This window comes from Leopardus geoffroyi, chromosome B4 (genome assembly GCF_018350155.1).
Source record: "Leopardus geoffroyi isolate Oge1 chromosome B4, O.geoffroyi_Oge1_pat1.0, whole genome shotgun sequence".
Lineage (NCBI taxonomy): Eukaryota > Metazoa > Chordata > Mammalia > Carnivora > Felidae > Leopardus > Leopardus geoffroyi.
Genome location: NC_059341.1, coordinates 127,687,378 through 127,712,811, shown reverse-complemented (window position 1 = coordinate 127,712,811; position 25,434 = coordinate 127,687,378). Strand labels below are relative to the sequence as shown.

General features: G+C 47.1%; 1 protein-coding gene across 3 annotated transcripts in view; it reads right to left on the bottom strand.

Moving 5' to 3' along the window:
• Nucleotides 1-25,434, bottom strand: part of BTBD11 (BTB domain containing 11) — a 317,388-nt gene that overhangs the window by 46,089 nt on the left and 245,865 nt on the right. For all 3 annotated transcript variants that reach the window (XM_045466348.1, XM_045466347.1, XM_045466349.1), the window contains 3 exons: nt 4,709-4,874; nt 2,210-2,299; nt 163-264 (listed from right to left, as the gene is read on the bottom strand). In XM_045466348.1, the coding sequence (XP_045322304.1) occupies nt 163-264; nt 2,210-2,299; nt 4,709-4,874 (358 nt within the window). The remainder of the gene's footprint in view (nt 1-162; nt 265-2,209; nt 2,300-4,708; nt 4,875-25,434) is intronic.

Sequence of the window (25,434 nt, the reverse complement as noted above, 5' to 3'; positions counted from 1 at the left end):
TATGATATTTTCACTTATATGATATGAATGTGCTATATTTAGTTGCAATTAACCAATATGAATCTCTTAGGGAATATGCATGCTGGGAGAGGTAACAGATTTGCATGATGGAAGAGGGTAAAATTAAAGGTCAGATGTGGATAGGGAAATACATTAATATACCTGAACTACAGGAATATGTCCATGCAACACAGCAAAAGTCAGAGCCGTCCAATGGCGGGTCTCAGGGTGGACGGATGGATATTTATGAGGAGTACTGACAACCTATAAACAAATTGAAGTTATTTTCAAAATGTGACCTTCACAATATTTTGACTAGCAAATCTGACCTATCTGTGGCTGGGCATGTGGGCTAGAGATGTACAGAAGGACATTCTAGAAGTGCTTTGGGAAATGTCGGTAACAGTGGGGTAGTGACTTTATGTTCTCTGTGCATCATAAGGTCTCCTTTGCTTCTTGTCTGAAAGGAATTAAACCGATGATTTCTGACTTCCTCTGAGGTGCCTTGGAGAAGCTGTAATGGCAGCTACCACAAGCCAACTCCCCAGCCTGTCCCCTCTTTCTGCTTAAGGAAGGGTGGTGGTTCTGAGAGCCATAGGGTGTCAGACAGCATGAGATGCCATATCATTACATTCGCACCTTTAGGGGAAATTCTCAGCAGCAGCAAACCCCAGGCAAGGCAAGGTCTGCTTTGAGTTTTCAAGCCAGGGAAGACCACTACCCATCTGATGGAGTCACATTCCCATCTGGTCACAGCTCACCCTACCCTGTTCTCATTTCACTGTTCTTCTGGCTTCTCAGTTGACAAGGACCCTCATGCTACTGGAAACCTGGGCACAAAACCTTCCCTGGACACACCACGAGTGAGCGATCTGATACTGGTCCTTCAATATGGGGGCCTCAAAACACTCTAGGCCAAAAGAGAGGCAGCAGGGAAGCTGAAGGCTGGGGCCCTTCAGGACTGGCACCCACACATGGCTTTTCTCCCAAACACCCCTGGGACCAAACAGCTGTGATGTCTGACTCATTCAGAGCAGCTGAATTCACTCGTCACCTGTCAGGGTAGGCCTTGAGCTGGCTAGGAGTCATGGAATGGGCTAGAGAGGATCAGAGAAGCCACCAGGACCCAAAGATGAGGAGCCCTTGCAGGGGTCTGCATGGTGTTGGGGGATTCATAACAGGCAAGAAAATCCCCAGTACCTGAAACTTATAATATCCAAAATGGTCTGGATGCAAAACTAGGTCTATTGCCTGTTTTCCTCAGATGAACATAAAACTCACTAATTAAAAAAAGCACAGTACTAAGACTACAAGAACATCTAATTTTGAACTAAAAAAGTTTTATAGGGTTGCTGAGTTAGGACTGTAGCGTGCCAACCTTCCTAGCCTCTGGGGCTGCCAGTTGCTGGCTGCCAGAAAGACAGGATAGGACGTGGTCGAAAAGCGTGATTTCACCTATCACAAGCCTCGTGGTGTGTGTGCGCGAACCAGTATTGACTGAGCCCCAAACTTATGCTAGGTCCTCTCTGTATTTATTTCTTCCAGCAACTCTCTGAGATGGGTGTGATTATTCTCCCCCTGTTGTGGATGGGGATGCTGAGGCTCAAAAAGGTTAAGCCACCTGCCCCAGCACAAAAGCAAGTTACTAAGACTCAGCAGTTTCGGAATTTGAGCTTAAGTGTCAAACTCTAAAGCCTGCGGGGGTGCGCTTCCCACGATAAATACACCACACTGCCTCACGGAAGCTTTGCCATTAGCTTTAGGACCTGTGGCTTCAACTCAGCCAATAGGCGAACCAATCAGGATTTGGTTGGGAGGGGGTAGGATCTGAGGGAGCTACACCTTAGGTCAGGGTATGCGGAGCAGCTCTGTCTTATGTCCTGATGGCTCAGGAGAGAGCTCCCTGCCCTGATCCCAGAAGAAATAGATCAGTAATAAGAATCAGACTCAGTTCAGCTGAGATAAGGGAACGCTGGTGCTTCTTGTAGCTTCATTGGTTGTTTTTAAATGAAACATGCACGTGGGCAGCTCCCTGGGATTTGGTTGGGCTGGGGCCTCCAGATGGAGGAAATCTACCGGCTGATTTGACCTATTTGCTGGACTGACCGCCCCCAGTGGTGGCTCTCAGGAGAAAAAGCACCCCCCCCTTTGCTCATTTTCCCTGGGGGACTGCCAGGCCCAGGGGCCCTGTAGCCCTCTGCACCCTCACCTCGACATTCAGGTCAGCTCCGGCATCCAGCAGCATCTGAACCATTGCCTCGTCCCCACGGACGCAGGCATACATCAGGGGGGTCATGCCCTGTGGTGGGTTAAAAACCAGAGAATGGAGAAGGTTTACAAGGTAGCTGTGTCACTGGACGATAGCAAATGGAAAATCTTACTTGTGTGTAGGTGGCTATGTTTGTACTCAAAATCCAGCATTAAAAAAATAAATGTGCTGCCCTTATGACTCATAAAGTCACAATCCTCCCTATTTTGAAAACCAAAATGAAGGCAAAAAAAAAAAAAAAAAAAAAAAGGTAGGGGATTGCCGTTTTTGCAATTATCTTTGCTTAAGTTGGAGTATTTTCATTTGTCTGTCCTAAGGTGCAAGAGACCTAAGGGTGTTTGCTAAAACACGTGGCTGATTTCAACTTACAGGTCTTGGGAACTTTCTGGACTCTGTGGTATCAGTCCTAAGTTATCTAACTCATAAACACTGTTTCCTTGACATTTTTCTCTTTCACAATGTAAGTATCATCTTTGCTCTACACAGCTGCTGGCCAGTGTCAAGGGAAATTGGATGCCTCTGAGCATGCCCCCGTCACTGATGTCTGGTTTATCATTTACAAGCAAAAGGCAAGTGAATGAGGAATGGTTTTTAGGAATTCCATATTTGCCAGTGACTCCTGCTTGTTTTGAAGTTCCACAACCATTAGAAGGGAGGGATGGATTTTTCAATAAACAGTGTTGAGAAGGTGGCTACTTGGGAAAACGTGCAAGTTAGAGCTTATCTCACACCATCTAACTGGATCTGTTTCTAGGTGTAAAAGTAATGGAAGAAATCATGAAGGAAAAGCATTACGGTGTTGAGGACCTAAAACCAAAAACATAAACAAAATTGAAAGGTAGGCAATAAATTGAGACACATTTGTCATAGTATAAGAAAGGGTTATATGCCTAATATGTAAAGAGCTCTCCTAAATAAAGAAGACAATAAAAGCTCCAGTGAAAAACTGGCAAAAGGTAAGGAAAATATTAATAGGGAGGGGCACCTGGGTGGCTCAGTCGGTTAGGCATCTGACTTCGGTTCAGGTCATGATCTCACAGTTCATGGGTTAGAGCCCCGTGTCAGGCTCTGTGCTGACAGCTCAGAGCTTGGAGCCTGCTTCGGATTGTGTGTGTGTGTGTGTGTGTGTGTGTGTGTGTGTGTGTGTGTCTGCCTCTCCCCTACTCACACTCTGCCTCTCAAAAATGAATAAACAGTTAAAAAATTTTTTTTAAAGATTGATGGGGAAACACATATGTTGTTGGAGGGTGTGTACAAGGAAACAAAGTCTCTGCGAAAGTCATTTCAGAAAGGTTGATGTCTATGAGCCACTACGTCCACTTTTAAGAACTTCCCTAACGATGAACACAGTGTTAACATACAGGATTGCAGAGTCACTATGTTGCACACCTGAAACTACTGTGTCAACTATACTTCGATTAAAAAAAAATTTCCCTAATGAAAAAAAATTCCCTAATGAAATAATCAGGGATTTTGAACAAAGACTTGTGTAAATATGTTTAACTCAGCATTATTGATATAAGTAGTGAGAAACAACCTAAATATCCAACAACTGAGGTATGGTTAACTGAACAAATAATAGGACCATTTTATGTAGCCATTAAAAGTGATTTAAAAAATAGTATTTAATGATATTGCAAAGTACCTATAATATAAATTGTCGAAAAAGGCAAGATATTATAAATCTCTGTTTTAAAAAAATATAAATGTGTGTGTGTGTGTGTGTGTGTGTGTGTTAGGGATCCTTGTTGCTCAAGAAAATTCTTAGCTGCTATTCCTTCCCTGGAACTCACTGCATGAGCTGCCCATATGAGAAACAGCTCCATCTGTCCCTTGTGACTTTCCATCTGGGGCTCACATGGAAAACTGCTGTTTGTTTCTCTGTCCGTGACACCTTCATCCACATGGTGTCTCCCTGACTGGTAGACGCACGAGCTTCTCCCTGTACCTCAGTTTCAGGGACTTGGGGGATAGCTGCCTATATCTCTGAGGTGCCTCCCAGGGTTCCCCAGAATGACTTTTGTGTATCTCAAACATACCCTGAAAGTTTTGTAAAAATACTCCTGGAGTTGTTCTGTGATGCAGTAACAGACAGGCAGGCAGAGAACTAATTTTAACCACGCTGAAAAAAGGACTTGAGGGACACATACTAAATATAAATGATGGCTATCTGGGTGATGGCATTATTTCCTTTCTGGAATAGGCCTATTTTTCTCAATTTTCCATTTCAGCTGCAATGATCATGTGCAATTTCTATAAAGATGAACAAGGATATTTTTATATTTTAAAAACCGAAACTAACTCAATAAATAAATAAAAATCACCCTAAGTCACCAGCAGGGGGAGTGTGTGTCCAGTGCCTGCTGTTGGCAAAGTCGTGGGGCAGCGTACCTGGCGGAGGTTGGAGGGGTTGCCTGTTCAGAGACTCAGGCCCTGTACCTGTTCGCTCATGGTGTTGATCCCATCCGGCCCTAGGAGAGACACCGCCTGCTTCACCAGGTCCGTCCGCCCACAGTTCAGCATCCGGAAACCCAGGTCCTGTTTAAACTTGGCTTCGATGGCCACAGCGTCCAGCTTCCGAGAAGCACAAAAGCAGTCGTCGGCCCTAAGGAAGGGAGAGACGATCAGTGAGGTGCAGTGGCTTCCCCAGGAACTGGTCCTTGAGGACCAGTGAGAGTTAGAAAGCACCAAGGATCCTTTGCCTTTGTTTTTCATGTCAACTGTCTGTTCCTAGGCTCCAATCTGGATGTCTCGATCCTTTGTCCTTTATACCTGCTGCTGATCTGTCTTCCTCTTTGCTTCCACAGCATACTGAGCTAAGCATGGTGATAGCTAATATTTACTGAATGTTTACTGTGGGCTAGGCCCTCTGCTAAACTCTTCACACGAATCAGTTTGTTCAATCCCCACACAACCTCAAAAGGCAAGTACTCTCACTACCCCTCTTTAAACCCTGGGGAAACAGACACAGATAAAGGAGTTGCCCAGGGCCACAAAGCCAACAAGCTGGAGTAAACACTGTCCCAGAACCTCCTTTCATCCCCTCCCCTTGCTAATTCAGAGAGTAGAAACTGAGGAAGGGAGCCAGGTGTTCAGAATTCCTGGTTCTGCTTCTCCCTAAGCCAGTTTGTGGCACAAGGGAGGGCACAAGCCCCTCCCTTACGTTTGTGAGGGAACTACCTTCTTTTTTATCGTTGGAGGAAATGAGAGGGGCTATTGTTCCAGAAAGTTTATGGCACCGAGGCTCCCGTTCATCAGTAAGGCTAGGAGCTGGGGGAGAGCATTTGAGGGCCGAACCACAAAGGGAGCCTCAGGAAGTGGGGGGGGATAGGTGTGTGCTTGACTCTTCATTGAGTTTCTGATATATCATTCATCTCTTCTGGCAGCGGAACCTTGGGCAGAAGTCTACCCTGAAATATAAACCCAGCTGGAGGAGATACAAGGGCTTGGACAGGAGACCGTAAGAATTTGCTTCTGGCCACCAGGGGGAGCTGATACAGTGAAGATAGAAACCAGAGTAAAAGACTGGAAGCTTGGTGTTGATGTGGGGTCTAATCTGCATGTCCGCCTGAGCAGCTGGGTGTCAGGCTAGGTCTCCAACAGCCTATCTGTACAAGCACAGTTGCCCAGGACCCTGGACTCCGGGGTTAAGACCTTTTCATGGCAGGCAGGGGAGCCAAGACCACCCAACACTGTCGGAGGACTTTCTGGGCACGCCTGAGGGTTCCCCAGGTGGTGGGAGAGGACTGAAGGACCCTGGGCCTCAGCATCCAAGATGCAATCCCCTAGGGCACAGAATGGAGCTATGCCATAAGGCATGGTACATGGGGCTTTGGACTTGGGACTCGTACAGCGAGGGTGGCTAGATTTAGCAAATCGAAGTGTGCCGTAGCAAATGCGGTGTGGAACAAATCTACACTAAAACACTGCTTATTTGAAATTGAAAGTAAATGTGGTTTTTTGGTTTTTTTTTTTTGACTTGGGAAAGGGCAGAGCCATCTGTCATGATTTGAAAAGAGTCTGAGGACTTAAAAACTGAGAACAAACTGAGGGTTGATGGGGGGTGGGAGGGAGGGGAGGGTAGGCGATGGGTATTGAAGAGGGCATCTTTTGGGATGAGCACTGGGTGTTGTATGGAAACCAATTTGACAATAAATTTCATATATTAAAAAAAAAAAAAATGAAAAGAGTCTGAGGAGAGACCATGGATCCCAGCATCTCCAGAGTTAGAGGAGAAACCCCAAGTGGGATGGCAGGCTTCATCTGAGTTCCCTAAAAAAGTGGTTAAGGAAGAAGCTTCAGGGGCGCCTGGGTGGCGCAGTCGGTTAAGCGTCCGACTTCAGCCAGGTCACGATCTCGCGGTCCGTGAGTTCGAGCCCCGTGTCGGGCTCTGGGCTGATGGCTCAGAGCCTGGAGCCTGTTTCCGATTCTGTGTCTCCCTCTCTCTCTGCCCCTCCCCCGTTCATGCTCTGTCTTTCTCTGTCCCAAAAATAAATAAACGTTGAAAAAAAAAAATTAAAAAAAAAAAAAAAAAAAGAAAGAAGCTTCAGGCCAAATGGACAAAACAGAGCAAAGCGGGTGAGGGCAAGGTGATGGGGCATACAGCAGAGGCTTCCGGAGGGGGAAAGGTGGGTGTTTGCATGTGTTGTGTTGACATGTCTGGAGCCTTGAATGGGTCAGGTGCATGTGCAGATCTTGGGGAGGTATCAGATTTGACTAATTGTAAGGAAAACTTTTCTTCGAAAAGACCATTATCTAGTTCAGGAAGAGGTTGGTTTGTGAACTCAAGAGCCTCCTTAAGAGCAAAGATGCTATGAATTGTCATTGTCAGTGAATTTGCAATCTCCTCTCTCCTGTCTGCGTCGAAGTCCCTTCTGCTATCCTCCATGCTTGACTGATTCTCTCAAACAAGCATTTTGTTTTTTCTCTGGAGTCAAGCTGAATTCCACGTGACTGGCTAAATGTAACTGAGCACCTACTGTGTGGGGGCACCATGGAAGGGGGCTAGGAGGTGGAAGACACAGACCCCGCCCCGTGTTCCCCGAGCGTCCAGACTCATAAACCAATAATGCCAAGAACATCAGGACAAGTGTTTACCAGCTACAGAGGTCCTTGATTTTAATTAGAAAGAGACAAATGGCAAGAAAATTACTGTAGCAAAGATGATGATAATTGTTATTATAGGAAGCTAATGTTTACTGAATTCTTGCTTTTGAAATCTAAGTTCTTTCCATGTATTAAGTCATACAATCCTCACAACAAGCCCATGACATAGGGGCCCCATTCTAGAGGTGAGGGACCTGCCCAAGGTTGACCAGCGATCTGACACCCCAGTCTGACCCTGCTCGGTGGGACCTGGCACTTTTCCATTGTGCTGGTGTGCCCACCTATAGAGGTGCCTTCTGTTTTTTTTTTTTCAAATGTTTATTTTTGAGAGAGAGAGAGAGAGAGACAGACAAAGCAAGAACACAAGTGAGGGAGGGGCAGAGAGGGAGGGAGACACAGAATCCAAAGCAGGCTCCAGGCTCCGAGCTGTCAGCGCAGAGCCCAGCGTGGGGCTCAAGCCCATGAACTGCAAGATCATGACGACCTGGGCTGAAGTCAGACATTTTATCCAACTGAGACCCCCCAGGTGCCCCTGTACAACTGCCTTCTTGAGCGTATCTCCTGGATGTCTCCCAGGGCCCTCACATTTAGTATGTCCAAAATGCAACTTGTTCTTAACACGTCCACCCCCTGCCCTCCCAACCTGTCCCCCAGTCATCCTGTCTCCATGAATGGCACCACTGTCCACCCAGGTGCTCAGGCCAGAACCTTCTCCCACGCTCATGTCCATTCCATCAGCCGTTGATTTTGTCACCCAAATCCCAAATCCGTCCACTGCCCTCCAGCTCCACTGCCCACATACTGGTTCCAGACCCCAGCCTCTCTCGTCTAGTAGTGCAGTGGCCTCCTCACTGGTCTGTCACTTCTATTCTTTTTGCCGTCCAAACCAGTCTCTTACACAAGGCAAGAGTGAGCTTAAACGGTAAATAAAACTGTGTTGTGCCTCTGCTTAAATAAGACCTTCTAATGCCTTCCCATGTACTGAGAATAGAATCCAGCTCCCCCAGGATGGCCCACAGGACTCTGCAGGGGTGGGGTCTGCCCTGCTCTCCCACCCTTCCTTTGGCAGGGGCCACTCTCCACTGGCCAATCTCTCTCCTGACTCGAGGACTTTATTCTTGCCCTTCCCCCTCCTGGCCCCTTCTCACCCCTCAAATAGGAGCTTGAATGTCAAGTCCAAAGGAGGCCTTCTATAACAATTTCATCCTTCCTTTTGTTAGCACCTTTTACAATCTGTGACTACTCTATTCATTCTATCTATCTATCTATCTATCTATCTATTTATCATCTATCTATCTTCTTATTTCTTTTCTCCATGAGGCTGTCAGCCTCCTGGGGGCAGGACCACATCTATCTTATGCCTGTGTTATGTGCTTAAAGCATGTGGTATTAACTGATAGGTAAGCCATGCACGGCCTGCCCTTTATTCGTGAGAGCAGGCCCCAGGAAACACCTGTTTTTCAAGAATTCCTCAGTCATACAAAGTAAATAAGGATTCTGGTTACTGAATTTTACTGGCTAAAGCAGGTAAGAAACATCTTCTATAAAGGTTTCTGTTCAACTGGTTTGTTAGAGAATTAAACTCTGCCAAATTTAAATTCCTGCCGCATTCCTGTAAACACGACTCAGAGCTCGATTTACTGTCTCTGGAAAGCCTCGGAAGGATCTACCACCAAAGACCAATAGGTCCCCCAGTGCCTGCCTAAGTGTGGGACTCATTTATGCAGAAATCTACTAAGCCGGTCACCCTGGGGCTTCACCAGAAGGTGATCAGCTTTGTGGTTTCCCTTCCAGTGGCTTTCAACGATGCCATGAAAAAATCTGATCAATTTAAATAAGAGGTCAGCTACCGAGGTAGTCAATTTCTCTGATTTCTCAAGGGCCCTGGCCCCAAGAGATTGGCTCAGTAGTTTCCACCACTTCAAGAATGTGACTTCAGAAAGATGTTTTCCAGGAAGCCTGCAGGCCTGAGCACACACACACACACACACACACACACACACACACACACACACACACGGCAAGTAATCGGGTTTTCTCCCCTAGGAAGGAGTCGGCATTGAGGCGGGATGTTGGTGCATTCTGCTGGTCTCTTGATGCACTCCCAGTGACGAATGGGAGCTGGTGAGGCCTCAGACACATTTTACTCACGTATGAATTTTTAAAGCTAGCACACATAGTAGTTGTGAGCATGAACTCTGATTCTCAGTTCTGCTATTTAGCAGCTGTGTGATCTTGGGGCAAGTCACTTAACCTCTCTGTTTTTGTCTTCTCATCTGTAAAATGAGTTTAGTAATAATACCTTCCTCACAGGATTTTGGGTGTGGATGAAATGAGATAAATCACGTACAGTGCTTAGAAGGAAACAGAGTTTAGCACACAGCTCTCGTTAAATGTTACAGATCTCCTATTACGATCATTATTGTAAATCACCAAGCAACGTGCATACTGGAGAGAACACACTGAATTTGGAAGAAGCAAATACAGAGACTCGGAGACTGAAGAACACTGTAATAACAGTGTTTCTTAAGGTCTCAAACAGACACCACATCTAACCATTTCCACCAGAATAAAGGCAGTCCTTCTCCCAGTGGGGAAACCCTGGCCCCCAGAGAGACTGCCATGCCCCAGCATGGTTTTGCCAGCAAGCTGTAAGGAAAGGAAGGGGGAACGGGGGTCATGCCTGATCAAAGTCCAGTTTCTGGAATAATTCAACAAGCAGGAAATGGCAGAACAGAGCCACTCAAGGTGCTGCGGGCCTGCCCGGCCAGGCTCCCAGCCCCTCTTTTCTTTTCCACGCCCTGGACCAATCCTGATCCCATGGGTGCTAGAAAGTGCCGGCAGTTCCCAGGCTCCCTGAGCGCTGACTCTGGGCTAACTCTGGGAAGCCTGTCCCCAAGGGTGTGGGCTCTGAAGTGTGACTGCCTGGGTTTGTCACCTGGCTCTACCCTCACTAACTGCTTATGCTGTGCACCTAACCCTGCACAGGTAACTTAAACTCATTCCATTTTCTCACCTGTAAAATGGGGACACTAACATTTATACACATTTTACTGATATAATAAATATTTATTAGTTCTTACCGCGTACCAGGCATATTATAAGCTTTTTTTTTTTTTTTTTTTTTTGCAAATATGAACATGTTCAATGCTCACAATAACCCTGTGAAGAAGGCATTATTGTTATTTACCTATTTTATAGACAAGGAAAAATGGGGCAGAGAGAGGTTAATTAACTTGCTTATTGTCACATAGCTAATAGGGGTCAGGATTTAAAGCCAGGCAGTCTGGCTCCAGAGTCTGTCCCAATAACCACTCTGTACAGCCCAGTTTTTAGCAATGTGCTGGCAATCACAGGGCATCCATGCGTGACTCTGGGATCTGAACCTCAAAGGCCCAAACAGTCCCCACAACCATGACCTTCCCTCATCAGTAATAAAGAAGCCACCCTTTATTGCATAGCTCACTGTGTGCCAGGCAGCATACTAGGCGCTCAATTCCTCCCACTTCAACTGACCTCTCCTTGAAGGTCTTATCATTATTCCCTTTCTACTGACAAGGAAACTGAGGCACAGGGCTGAGTGCTCGACCCCAAAGCCTGTCTCCCATGGGGCAGACGGAACCCAGCGCTCAAGACCAGAGTTCACATCCCTTTGTGCTTCATACTTGAAACCCGGGGCAGGTGGCTTAACCTCTCTGGGCCTGTTTTCCCATCTGCAAAGCAGGGTTGACAGCAGCACTTCTGTCCCCAGCAGCTGTGACAAGGATCCAGAGGTCGTACTTTTGAACCACCCAGCACAGTCGTGATAACAACTGCCCGAGACGGAGAATGCACCATTTTATAATTGTAGGTCCTCTTTCCAGGGATTTAATCAGGCCATCTGGAAGTCCCTCACCTCCCCATCCTCCAACGCCGCACTTCTCCAGTCCTTTCCTTGCTCCCAAGGCCCTTTCCAGCTGCTGTGGGGCCCAGTGCCTCTGAGCGTGGCCCTCACTGCGACCCGGCTTACAGAGCCTGAGACAGTTCTGCCATGGCTCCCACGGCTTCTCACTTCCCCTTCAGGGTTTTTGTTCTTGTTCATCTGGGTCTTACCAGTAGGCTGGCAACCCGGGACAGAGCAACTTCCCAGGCCTTTCTCAGAGGCTGTGGCCAGAGGTCAGCTTGGAAGAGGAGGCCATGTGAGGGGTGGAGTCACTTTGCTCTGCTCCCATGGAAGATACCAGTGCCCACCATGGTGGGGCACAGGTGGAGGTATTTGGCCGCTGTGGGGATCACCCTGGGAAGGTGCAGCCCCTCTCTGCCCCCCGGACCCCAGGACCTGTGATTCGGCGTATAGTACGGTTCCCAAGGGCTTTAGATCACATAATTTGCCTTGGAACAGAGTAAAGATATTAACAGTAGTCAGAGAAATAGTGAAGATTTACAGTTTTCCTAACATATTCTAGTTAATTCTAATAATGGCATTGACAGGTAGCTTTCCCTATGCTAACCATTTCCCATGTAATAGCTCACCTCATCCTCAAGATAACCCAATGGACTGGGCACTGTTCTCTTTATTTTACAGATGAAAAACCTGAGGCATGGAGGTTATGTCACTTGCCCAAGGTCACATAGCGCATAGGTGGTAAAACTGGCATTTGACCCCGTTGGTCCGACTCCTGAGCCCACGCTCGCATCCTGCTTAAACCCTCACAGGAGCCCCAAAAGCAAGCATCCGTACCCCCATTTTACAGACGAGGAAGCAGAGACCAAGAGGAGTTAAGCATCCTGTCCTAAAGTCACTTGGCTCCTTCCACCTCCATTTCAGCCCAGACCTGTCTCATCTCAATGTCAGACTTGGGTTTGTGTGTGATCTCCCACACTCTGTCAGCCGAATTCCACAGAATCTGACATTAACGAATGCTTACTGTGTGCCACGCACACTGGGGGGTCCAGAGAGCCCACCTGGATGAGATTTCTGCCCCGAGAGACTCGGAGGCTAGGGGACATGCCACGATTCATTCATTCCCACATACCGTTCACTGAACACCAGCAACAGGCAGGTACAGGGTTAGGTGCCGGGGTCCCGCAGCAAGCGAGCCACATGGAGCCCTGCCTTCTCAGGCTACACGGACAGAAGGATACTGAGCAAGTTGTTGGCTCCACTGGTGACCACATAATTGAAAATGGACGTGTCTTGGGAGAAAAATGAGAACAGAACCCTAACTCAAAGTAGTAACCGAGAATCAAGTCCCTGGCCTTTCCTGTTCCTCGGTGGGGGGATGCTAGAGAGATTTATGATGTCGAGAAGGAGACAACAGGTGCTGATTTCATTATCTGGATCTTCAGGAACTCACTGAAGGGTGGTGGAGACAACTAGTGATGTTGATGTATATGCCAATATAGTCTATTTCCTGGCTGTGTAACCTTGGGCAAGTTCCCCCACCTCTCTCTGGGCCTCCATTTCCCCATCTATAAGATGGGGAGAACCAGTACCCGTGTTCAGGTTTTGTGAGGAATAGGTGAGACAGTGCATACAAATCTATTTTGGCTATTCTGGAGGTCCTGTTCAAATACAGACACGTGGCTAGAGGATGTGGGATGTGTAACGCTGGTATAGACTATGGATTTCTAGAAGATGTGCACATATTTCAGCCACCTGAAACACAGCACACACATTACAGGCACTCAGTGCCCCTAGTACCTCTATGGGAACTAGGGTAATATGTTGGCTATGAAGCAACATGTAAATTAGGCATGGAAAACAGGGTTAATCTCAGGCTCCAACTCTGATTCACTAGTGCGGCTGGTTGGAGTATGGTGTTGTGGTTGGTTGGAGTATGGTGTTAAGGAAGATTCTGAGGCCATGTCAAGGCTTTGCCAGGAAAGAGGGGCATGTAGGACCCAACAGAACAGTTCTGAAAGTAACTGGTAAGGCAGAAATAGGGCCAAGATAAAGGCTCAGATGAATGTGACTTTAGGTCGTGGCTGCACCACCCATCAGCTGTGTGATCTTGGATGAATCCTATTTCCTTCAACAGCCTCAGTTTCCTTATCCAGAAAATGGGGGTGTTAGGCTGGTCAAGCTCTTGGGTGCCTCCAAGCATGGACATTCTCTGAGTTTATCCCATGTTTTCTGGTGCTCATGTATTATCCCTTACTAGGCAACAGCTTTCCTCCCTGGCTTCATCCCAACATTTTGGCTTCTCTGTCTTTGCTCTTATCTCATGCAAACACTTACTCGTGGCCAAGGGGATCGTCTGGGAAAGGAATGTGTCGCAATGACCACCATCTTCCAGCATCCATTCTCCACTCCCTCCTTATAGTAACACAGCATCTTCTGCCCTCACTGAGTTTTGGCATGGCACATGGCTGTCCGGTTAGAAATTATATTTCTCCTTGTGGTCAGTGACAGCCATTTGACTAAGTTCCATTTCCCCCTTCCCAGCTGATAAACAGACTTGCCCATGTCCTAGCTCTGACTGTGCAGGTGAGCCCAATGCACTAAGGCAGGGCTGGCAAAGTTTTTCTTTTTCAAGTTTATTTATTTATTTTGAGAGGGACAGACAGTGTGAGTGGGGGAGGGGCAGAGAGAGAGAGGGAGACACAGAATTCCAAGCAGGCTCCGTGCTGCCAGTACAGAGCCCAACGTGGGGCTTGAACTCATGAAACCGTGATATCATGACCTGAGCCGAAACAGGAGTTGGACGCTTGCTTAACCAGCTGAGCCACCCAGGTGCCCCAAGTTGGCCAAGTTTTTCTTAATGAATGAGGTAGCCGCTATTTTAGGCTTTAGGATAGATGGTCTCTGTTGGGACTACTCAGGTCTGCTGTTGGGGCTTGAGGACAGCCAGAGGCAACAGGTAAACAAATAGGTGTGACTGTATTCCCACAAACTTTTGTTAAGAAAAAAGCCAGGCTGACTTACGGGCCATAGTTTGCCGATGCCTGCTCTAAAGGAATTGCAGAGCAACAAGATGGAAGGAATTTGGGTCTTCACGGGGATCTTGTGGAGCAGAGGTGCCCCATGAGCTTGCACTGGCTGATCTATTACACGATGGAGAAATAAACATCTATTATAGTTACGTCACTGTACTTTGAGATACTCTTATCATTTGTCTAATACAGGAGCTAAGAAAGTAACTGCCCTTTATGGCTACTCTCCGAATACATCAGAATGGAAAAATACCTTTCCTAGAATTTAAAGGGCCAGATTGGGCTGCTTTCTCCCATTTCCTAATTTCTGTGTCTCTAGATAAGAATATGAGAGTCTGTAGGTCCAAGGCAGGGGTTTACTGCTATAGAGTATGTAGGAGAATAAGGTTCTTGGGTTTCATTTATAAGGGTCTGGTGGCCCCCAGGATAAAAGCAAGACAATGTGCTCTCAGTGTGCCAGCGGCTGCACTGGCCAGGCTGCCTGGGGGGATCCTGAGGGTGTACCAGGGCCACAGGTGCCCGGCCCTGGTTTCCCAGTTTATTGACCTCCTACCTGGAGGAGGTCAGCCTGGGGGAGGTGGGGGATGGGGGCACAAAGCCAAGAATTGGCTGGTTTACACTTCTATGGAAAAGCAGCCCTGTGGTTCTCAAAGAGCCATGAAGACAGCCACGTTCTGTTCCTGCTGCAAGGCACAGGAGGTCTGACTGGAAGAGAGTTTCAGGAAGCAGGGAGAGGTGCAGGGTGTGGGTGCAGAGGGGCAAACTCTAGGCCAGGGCAGTCCTAAATCCCATGCTGCTGGCCGGCACAGGGTTTGGAAACAGCCTGAAAATTTTCATGTGGGGCACCCACGTGCCCAGTCCTCTCTGTGGTCCTTCATCATGCTGGGTCCACTCGTGTGTGTGCCCTGCCTGGCCTCGGCCTCAGAGTTTGGACCCGGGCCCAGCTAAGGATGAATGCGGTCAGTTACAGATATTAAGAATTTAAGATTTAAGAATTCTTCATTAATTCATTCTGATCACCTATTACTTGTCAGGCGGTGTGCAAGGCACTAAGTGCTTCCACACTCAGAATATTTTATTGGTTCCCTGGGGTGCCTGGGTGGCTCAGTCGGTTAAGTGTCTGACTCTTGATTTTGGCTCAGGTCATGATCTCACAGTTTGTAGGATTGAGCCCCCCGCAGGGGGCTCTGCACCTACAGTGCGGGGCTGCTTGGGATTCTCTCCTCTCTCTCTCTCTCTCTCTCTGACCCCACCTTGCTCATGTTGTCCCTGACAATAAGTAAACGTAAAAAGTATTTTTTTGGTTCCCTAATAATAATAATAATAATAGCAAACACATATCATTTATTGTGTGCCAAGAACTATTTTAATTTTACATATATATGTGTATATATATATATATATATATATATATATATATATATATATCCTACACACACCTGTGAATGAGTGGGTGTCTGTATATACATGTAAAATATGTATGTATACACACACACAGATACTCATTCATATATATGATCTTACCTAATCCTTACTTTAACCCTACACAATTTATCTTCAGCTTTCAGAAGAAACTACAGCACAGAGAGGCTAAGAAACTCCCCGAGGTCACAGAGCCACCAGGTGGTAGGACTGAGATTTGAACCGGGAAGGCTGTTGCTGGAGCCCAGCTCTTTTCGCCCCAGCCCACTGCCTGTCGGTTCTAGTAAAGGTCTTCCACAAACACATAGATTCTATGCTGACGCTGCCTGGGTCACTGCTAGATGCCAGGTGCTGTGCAGGAAGCCAAAGAAACATAAATTCCCACTCACAGGCCTCAAACTCGAGGCCCTCTTGTAACCGCCCCTCCCGAGAGGTCCCCATCACCCAACCATTTCTTCTTTTATTTTTTATTTATTTTTTTTTTAGTTTTGAGAGAGGGCCAGTGTGGGAGGGGCAGGGAGAAAGGGACAGAGGATCTGAACTGGGGCCTGCGCTGACAGCAGCGAGCCCCGTGCGGGGCTTGATCTTATGAACCGTGAGATCATGACCTGAGCCAAAGTCGGATGCTCAGCCGACTGAGCCACCCAGGCGCCCCCATTTCTTCTTTCTCGCCCTTCCAGCCAATACGGCCTGCCGCCTACTCGGCACACAAGCCTCCCGACTGCTTTCTGGTCTGCATGCACAGTGTGCCCCTCGCTTCAGATCCTCTCCCCGTATCCTGCTTTCCTTCAAATCCTATTCCAGATACAAGTCCCACCTAACAGCTTTTGGCTTGCAGCATCCCAGAACGTCGGTGCTGAAAGAGAGCACTGGGGCCAACTCCTAACCTTCCTAAGATCAGGAAACTGGAAGCCTGAAAAGGGTTAACTAATCTGAAGCAGTTACAGATGCATTTAGGAGCAGAATGCATGTCTTCGGCTAGGGTCATTGAGCAAGTCTCTCTATGGATACCTGTAGGCTTGTGTAGGGCGGCGATTCTCAATCAGGGGCGCTTTTGTCACCCAGGGGACATCTGACGATGTCTGGAGACAGTCTGGGTTGTCACGAATAATGAGGTGCTCCTGGTGTCTCGTAGGTACAGGAGACTGATGCTATTGCATAGGACAGCATCCCCCTTCCCCAAACAAAGAATAATCCAGCCCCAAATGTCCACAGTTGAGACGGGTTGAGGTTGAGAAATCCTGGGAGAGGGTAATAACGTTTTTTGTTTTTTTTTTTTTGCATTGTCTCTTCTATATCAAGCGGTTCCCATTACAGGATTCTGTAAGCGTGACAATAAAATGGTGGCTTCAGAAATGAATCGTGAAATGACAATTCAGAGGACGACAGGCCTGACTTGGATACCAGCCCCTGGCCCCCCTCCTCAACGCACTTTCCCAAAAAAGCCACATTCCATTTCATAGGCTTCAAGTCCCCTAGTGGATGAGTTTTTCCTTTTCTTTTGGGTAGCAAAAAGATGAACAAATTGAGACTGTTCTGTGCTGAAGTAAGTCACACCAAGTTCTCTGTGCACCTTTCTAAGGAAAAAAAAGTATATATTATTGCAGCGAATGGAACATGTAACAGTGCAAAGTTCCTAGGAGAAATCTTTGTCCAAAAATGGTGTCTACTTGCTGTTTAATGCTGCTATACCAAAGTACAGAGAAGGGCCGGCTCATTAACCTGACTCGGATAAGGTAAAGAAAGTGTGAGTCTCACCCACGCTGCTCCTCCCAGCTAATCTTTTCTGCTTTGGGAGAGATCCCAAGGGGCCTGGAACCTTTCTCCTCTTTAGAAGTAGATGGCCAGTTAGTGGCAAAACCCACTGTGTTTGCCTCCCTGCAAAACAAATTCTGGGTCCATTCAAATATGTGAAAAAAGATGTCTCTCAAATGCAAGGGCTACAAACACCCAGGAGAATGAACCTAGTGTGCTCATTTCTGAATGTGCTGTCATGTGATTTTGAGTAGAAAATGACGAAGCATCATTACACATCTCTTGCTTTGGCATCATGGCTTATTTTAAAAGAGTCGAAAATAAAGCCTATCCTTTAGAGAAAAGAGTCACCCCTAATTTTGGCAAGGCCTTAACGTATCCCTTTTTGGCAGAGACTGGTTATAGTCCCTCAGAGAGTTCTTTACCTCCTTCATGTATTGTTATAGGACCTGAATTTTTAGCTGCCCAGAGAAAGATGATAAGTCCCCAGCTCCCTGACGATCAGATGTGGCCAAATGACTAAGTGCTGACCAACAGGAAGGAAGGGGAAGTGATGTGTGCAGTCTCTGGGGTCTGCTCTATCCTTCTACTTTTCCTCTGCCCACGAGGGAGAGAGGAAGTCCCGGTGGGTGGAACCAGCCATATGGCACCACGCAGAGGAAGGTAGCACCTAAGGAATGGTGGAGCAACAAGAGGGAAGGTGCCTGGGTCCCTGAGGTGGAGACGCCATAACAGCCCCGACTGCTTATGCCTGGATTCTTGTACGAGGGAGAATTTTAAACTCCTCTCTTATCCAAACTACAGGTATTTTGCATGTCTGTTACACCTAATGAATCTGTATGCTAATGAATCCATCCCGCAACCGGTTTTTAAATTAAAATCAGTTCAGGAAAGCACACAGCAAGTGCTAAGTACCCGCTACCTATTATGTTAGGTGCTGGAGATTCAAAGAGACAAGCACACACCCCATCCCCCAAGGAATCTAGAAAGAACTAGTGGTCTTCTATTTAACAGTTTTCACAAACACACACACACCTGTTCCCGTGGTATGAGAGCAAAGTTTGAGTGTTACAATTCCAACATTCCCAGTGACAATAGCCCCATAGGATGCTCTATGATGGGTGCACAAATGATTTCTGTAAAAGGCCGACTAGGAAATATTTTAGGCTTTGTGGGCCATACGGTCTCTGTCATAAGTACTCAACTCTGCCACTGTGTGAAAGCAAAGTGTGAAAGCAGCCACAGGCTATATAATAAGCAAATGGGTATGGCTGTTCGTCCAGGCAATTTTATTTGTAAAACTAGGTGGCAGACAGCTCTGGTTTGCCAACCCTTGTTCTATGGTAAAATATTTAAACAGGATAACCTTCTCTTTGGGATTTACAAGAAACACACCATGTTAAAAGCATGGAGAAAGTTTTTTTTTTTTTTTTAAAGCCTATTTAATTTTACTTTGCCAGTGTTCCCCAAATTTGAACCGCTTAACACTTTTTTTTAAATAATGCTTATTAATATCCCATAACTGGCCTTCTAAATATGCTGTTGCAAACACTGGCTAAGTAACTTTTATTGTTAATAAATTAATTTAGGCACACATAAAAGAAAAAGCAATACAATGACCACCTATATGCTTACCATTATAATTATATTTATAAATATATAAAGCATTATAATTACAAAGTCCCTTAGACCCCCCTCCTGATTCCATCATTTCATCTACTTCCTGAGATTACCCTATCTCATCAGTTTGAATTTATCATCCTCATGCATGCTTTAGATGTTTTACTGCTTTTATTAAATTCCTGATAATATATAGACTGTTTTGCATGTTGGTAAACTTTATGTAAATGTTAGCACACTACACAAATCCTGTCTCGATTTGCTTTTTTTTTTTTTTTTAACACAATATTACATTTCTGGGATTTGACTGTGTAATAACATGTAGATCTGGTTCATTTACTTTCCTTGCTACTTGGTATGCCATTGAATGAACATTTACTCCTTCTCTTGTAGACAGCTTGTTTCTTTTCCCTTTTCTTCATTTTGCAATTATAAACACAAAATGAACACCTGATTTCCATGTGGAGGAGTTTCTCTAGGGTATAAACCTAGGAGTAGAATTATGTGTTTCCAAGTTTCCTTGAAAGTGGACTCAGAGTCCCCTTCAGTGATGTATTGGAGTTCTGACTGTTCTAGATCTTTGCTCAAATCTGGTATCATCAAATTGTCACTTTTTTGCTGACCTGATGGGTGTGAAAGGCATGCCTAGGTGTGGTTTTGAATGCACTTCAGGATTATAAGTGAGGCTCAGCCCTCTTCATAGATTTCTTGGCCATGTGGTAGCATATTTCCACGTTAAGCCTTCACAGGCATCTTTGGCACGGGTCAACGCTATGTTAGATTTGCACAAGAGGCTGCCATGCACCTGAATTTCTTCTTTTTTTTTTTTTAATGTTAGTTTATTTTTGAGTGAGAAAGAGAGAGACAGAGCATGAGTGGGGGAGAGGCAGAGACAGAGAGGGAGACACAGAATCCGAAGCAGGCTCCAGGCTCTGAGCTGTCAGCACAGAGCCCAATGCGGCACTCGAACTCACAAACCTTGAGATCACGACCTGGGCCGAAGTCGGATGCTTAACTGACTAAGCCACCCAGGCGCCCGGCACCTGAATTTCTAAGAGATTCTAAGGCTGGAGACTGTAGGAGGTGGGCCTCATTCAAAGTTACTTTCACACTTCCTGATGTTGATTCTTTGACTGGAGCTACCCCCTTCAGCAGACAGAACGGGGCTTTGGAGTCTGTAGACAGACTTGGTTCAAATCCAAGACAGGACACATTCTACATGTGATAGTGGGTAGGTTTATGAACCTCCTGGAGCCCCAGTGTTCTCAGATGTGCAAAGGAAAATCGAGCCCTTTCATAGAGCTGAATGGAGCAGAGCACGAGAAGCACCCAGGACAGTGTCTGGCCCAGGCAGGTTCTTGATTGTTAGTTCCTCTATCATCTGCTAACATACAGGAGAGACCGTGAGCTGAACCTCTACCCTTTTCTTTCACCTTCTGCATGCCTCAGTTTCCCCCACAGGTAAAAGTGTCATTCCCATGTGCACGCCTAATGTTAGGCCACAAGACTGAATAATCTTCAGGGCTAGACAGGCCTTTGGAGATCATCAAGTCTGGTGATTCTTAATGTTTTATAGAGAAATTTAATGAGCTGATGAAAAGGAAGTTCATTTTGGAAAAATGGCATAGACAACAGAACATCGTGATGCCTAGAAACTTGCTGAGTGATTGGGACCCGCTCTTTCGCTCTTACCCAAAGCACCTTTGTTGTCATGGTTTTGAACAAAGTACTTTGTACTAAGTACATGCCTTTGAATGAGTACGGTTGCCTAATTGCTAAGGGAAGAGAATATTCCTGTGTAAGTATTATTTTAAACTAGAATTTGAGAGATTTGCTAGCAGCTAAGTAAATAAAGCACCCTGGACAGAAATTTAACAGACTCAAGAGGAGGCCAAACAAAACAAAACAAAACAAAACAAAAAAAGGTCCCTGTTCCCAGGAAGCCAAATCCCATATGGCAAAGTACACACCCTCACAACTGCCAGCTGGGATCGGAAGCTCCAATTTGGAAGCAAGCCCCAAATGCCATTTAAGATGTAGTTCTCTGTGTTGCCGTGAAGCATCAACTGTGTTTCTGTTTTGCTTTTAACACTTGGAAAGCTCAGAACAAATTCCAAGTGTTGGCAAACTGTCTGTCGCCTGCAATATGGTTTCCGCCCACGCCAGGCTGCAGAAAGCAAAGGGTGCTGTGCTCCCCTCACCGGCATGCCCGGTGGCGTCCTTTCGTCTGCATCTTCTGTGCTGGCACAGCAACCTGGGGTTCCGGTGGGCCCTCTCCGTCTCGGTTCCCTTGGTGACCGCTGCCTCTTCTCTGGCCTAGGGCCTCTCTTCCCTCGTGTCACGGTGAGGCCTCTTCTTCAGTCCCTTCCTTGGGACGCTCTCACCCGCACCTGTGACATCAGTGGCCACCCATCTGCCAGCGTTGCCCCCAAAGGCCTCTTAGTGCGACCTCTCTTTGAGCTCCACACTTGCTTACCCACGTCTCCCATGTCGAAGCCTATTCTCATCTGTGTCAGGCCAGGAAAAGTCTTAGTCATTTAGTACAGTAGCAGCACAGTAACAACCTTCTGCATCATTCATTCGTTCATTCATTCATTCATGCATTCATTCATTCATTCTACTGGGTCCCAACTAAGTGTCAAGCTCTGTGGTAGGCCCCAGAATTCAGGTATCTGATTTCTTCTTCTTCCTCTTCTTTTTTTTAAAATGTTTATTTGTATTTGAGAGACAGAGTGTGAGTGGGGAAGGGGCAGAGAGAGAGGGAGACACAGAATCCGAAGCAGGCTCCAGGCTCCAGGCTCCGAGCTGTCAGCACAGAGTCTGATGCGGGGCTTGGACCCATGAACTGTGAGATCATGACCTGAGCCGAAGTCGGATGCTTAACTGACTGAGTCACCCAGGCACCCCTCAGGTATCTAATATCTGCCCTAGCCAAGTAAGCCAGCTGTCTGAGATAAAGTCCATGCTGCAAGACCCTTTCTTCTAGAATATTCTATGCCCCCTAACCTCTTCCCTAACTTCTGCTCACTTGGGGCAAGGCCCTGCCAATGGGGAGCCATATCTGCCTTTGTCCACACACATTCTCCTTTCCTTCTGCTGTCTCTTCTCACTACTGACCCCACCTCAGGTCACAAATGCAGCTGGTGATGGGCGCTCGATTGCTCTAAAGAAGTGTGGTTGTCTAACCATTGATGGCCTTCAAAATCTCCTACTTGTCACTGGGGTGGGAGAGTGGCCCCCTGGCCAGTTGGCTGGGTTGAATCTCTTCCTGCACCCTCGGGGGGCTGGCTCACCAGCAGAGAGAGGAGGGCAGAGGCCTCAGCCTGGGCTACAAACCATATCCCAGATGGTATACTACCACATGTCATTGAGACACTTATTTCCGCTTTCTACCAGAGGAAGCTGAGGCTATTGTTTTTGGTAACCAGGAGGTAACCTTCTGGGTCCAGAGTGGAGAAATAAAGATAATTGCTAATATCTGATGTGCATTTACCATGACGCAAGTATACTATGTGGTTTACATGCTACATGGTGCTAATAAATACATATTATTTTACTTGATCCTTCCTACAACTTCATGAGGTGGGCATATGGTTGTCCCCATTTTGCACATATAGAAACTGAGGCCCAGAGAGGTAAGCAACTTGCCTAAGGTCATATGGAGAATAAATGGTCAAGCCAGGACTCGAACCCAGGTAGTCAGGCTGCAAGGCCTACACTCCTAACCACTGAGCTCTGCTTCCTCTCTGTTAGATGCTCGGGAGCACCTGACTCACTGGCAACCTTGCTCTGGTGGAGAAGCCCTACATGGTCTCTCTCATTTCTGCAGACAACCAGCTGGCATGGCAACTTGTCTTTGACATTTTCAAAACGGAATCCATTATTACTTAGCTCATATTGTCCTTGTCCTCTATTTGTTAAAAGCATCCCTAAGCTACACACCCTCCCAAGACAGAAACCTCAGGGTGAATCTTTAATGTAAAAAATTTGGTGAGGGGAATAGGTTACCACATGCTACAGAATGCAACAGTCACATGGGCTTCCCTGCCGTCTCTGTCCCCCAGTGTGATGGGTTGAATTATGTCCCCTTTCAATATGTTGATGTCCTAACCCTCCACCCCTTTACATGTGAATGTGACTTTACTTGGAAATAGGGTCTCTCTAGACGTAAGCAAATCAAGATGTGGTCACGGGGGTGGGTCCCAATCCAACATGACTGCTGTCCCTATAAGATGAAAATCTGGACAGAGAGAAGGCCATGTGAGGAGGAGGCAGAGACTGGGGTTGTGTTGCCACAAGCCAAGGAATAGCTGGCTTTTCTAGAAGCTGGAAGAAGAAAGGAAGGATCCTCCTCCAGACAATCTGGAAGGAACATGGCCCTTGATTTTGGACTTCTGGCCTCCAGACCAATGTGTCTGTTGTTTTAAGATGTCCTGTCTGTGGTATTTTGTTACAGCAGCCACAGGAGTCCCATACACTCATTTTCCAGTTCTCCTCCGTGGGTGTGGATATGACCCTGGTTACTGGCTTCGTATCTACCCTTCCAGCGACAGCCCAACATGGATAGCAAATACACGTGCATAGTTCACACAAGGGTGACACCTTAGACACTATCCTGCATCGTCTCTTTCGTTTGGTAACACACGACAGCCATTGAAAGAAACTGTGGTCAAATATATACAACACTGATTTACCGTTTTAAGCATTTTAAAGTGTGCGCATTCGGTGGCATGAAGTACCTTCCTATTGTCATGACACCATCACCACTGTCCGTCCTGGGGACTTGTTCATCCTCCCAAACTGGATCTCTGTCCCCAGGAAGCACCAAACACCCCAGCCCACGGCTGCCAGAGCCATGCCTGATACCCCTCACTCCCTCACCCCACATACATCACCAAGTCCTGCTGCTTCCACCTTCACTGGGTCTCCGGCCCTCCCCACCTCTCAGTCCGACTGCCTGCGGCTCTCACCTGGGTTCCCGAAACAGCTTCTGGACTCTGGTCTCACCCCTGCGTGCCTCAGCCCATTATCCACACAGCCACCAGCCCTTTCTTCTAATTTTTTTTTTTTTTCAACGTTTATTTATTTTTGGGACAGAGAGAGACAGAGCATGAACGGGGAGGGGTAGAGAGAGAGGGAGACACAGAACCGGAAACAGGCTCCAGGCTCTGAGCCATCAGCCCAGAGCCCGACGCGGGGCTCGAACTCACGGACCGCGAGATCGTGACCTGGCTGAAGTCGGACGCTTAACCGACTGCGCCACCCAGGCGCCCCTTCTTTTTTTTTTTTTTTTTTTTTTTAATTTTTTTTTTTTTTCAACGTTTATTTATTTTTGGGACAGAGAGAGACAGAGCATGAACGGGGGAGGGGTAGAGAGAGAGGGAGACACAGAACCGGAAACAGGCTCCAGGCTCTGAGCCATCAGCCCAGAGCCCGACGCGGGGCTCGAACTCACGGACCGCGAGATCGTGACCTGGCTGAAGTCGGACGCTTAACCGACTGCACAGCCCTTCCTTCTAAACTACAAATCTGATGTCATCTCCCTGCTTAAAAGTCTGTGACGGCTCCTACGTCCTGCATATACAGTCAGATGAGCTCAGCCCTATTTTCGGTGCCTGGTCCGGAGCCTGGCCCGCAGGAGGTGCTCAGGGGGGTGGTGCTTGAATGGTGTGAATTCCTTAGGTTTCCTCCAACCCGAGCTCCAACCCTGAGGACCCCTGTGTGGTCCCCTCCATGTAGACTGACTTCCCTTCCTCTCCTCTCTTCACTTTCTCCACCTGATCAATCTGTTCATTCGTCAGCATTAAGATCGAAGCGACCTCGTATGTTTCCAGCTCTCCCGGAGCCAGATCTTTACTGCCCTATAATAGTTACCAGAATTTTCTGTAATTACTTGGGGACATGCCTCTCCCCCGCCTGGCCATGGGGGACACACATGGGATGTCAGCCACACAGAAGGTGTTCGGTCTGTCCCTGCTGAGAGCAGGACAGCCTTGCTAGCTCAGCTCTTGGAGCAGGCTTCATGGCCTGTCCCTGACACTGTTAGGGGAGAACAGCTAGCCTCACCGTGACTCTCCTGGGATCAGGGAGAGGGCAGTTTCTGGTCTTTCAGGAGGTGCTAATGCACTGACATCAGTGTGGGGACAGCAGTGGCTCCACCAGGTCACCATGGAGCCTGAAGCATAGATTTAATGTCCGCTGGAGGTGAGGAAGGGACTGGCATTCTGTGGCTGTCCTTCCAATGCCAGCCCCTCTGGAGAGGCCGTGGGGAGCTGCAGGAATTTTCCAGAGCCAATCAAGGACAAGGGCACTCCAAGGAAGAAGAGAGAACAGCTCTTGACTCGGTG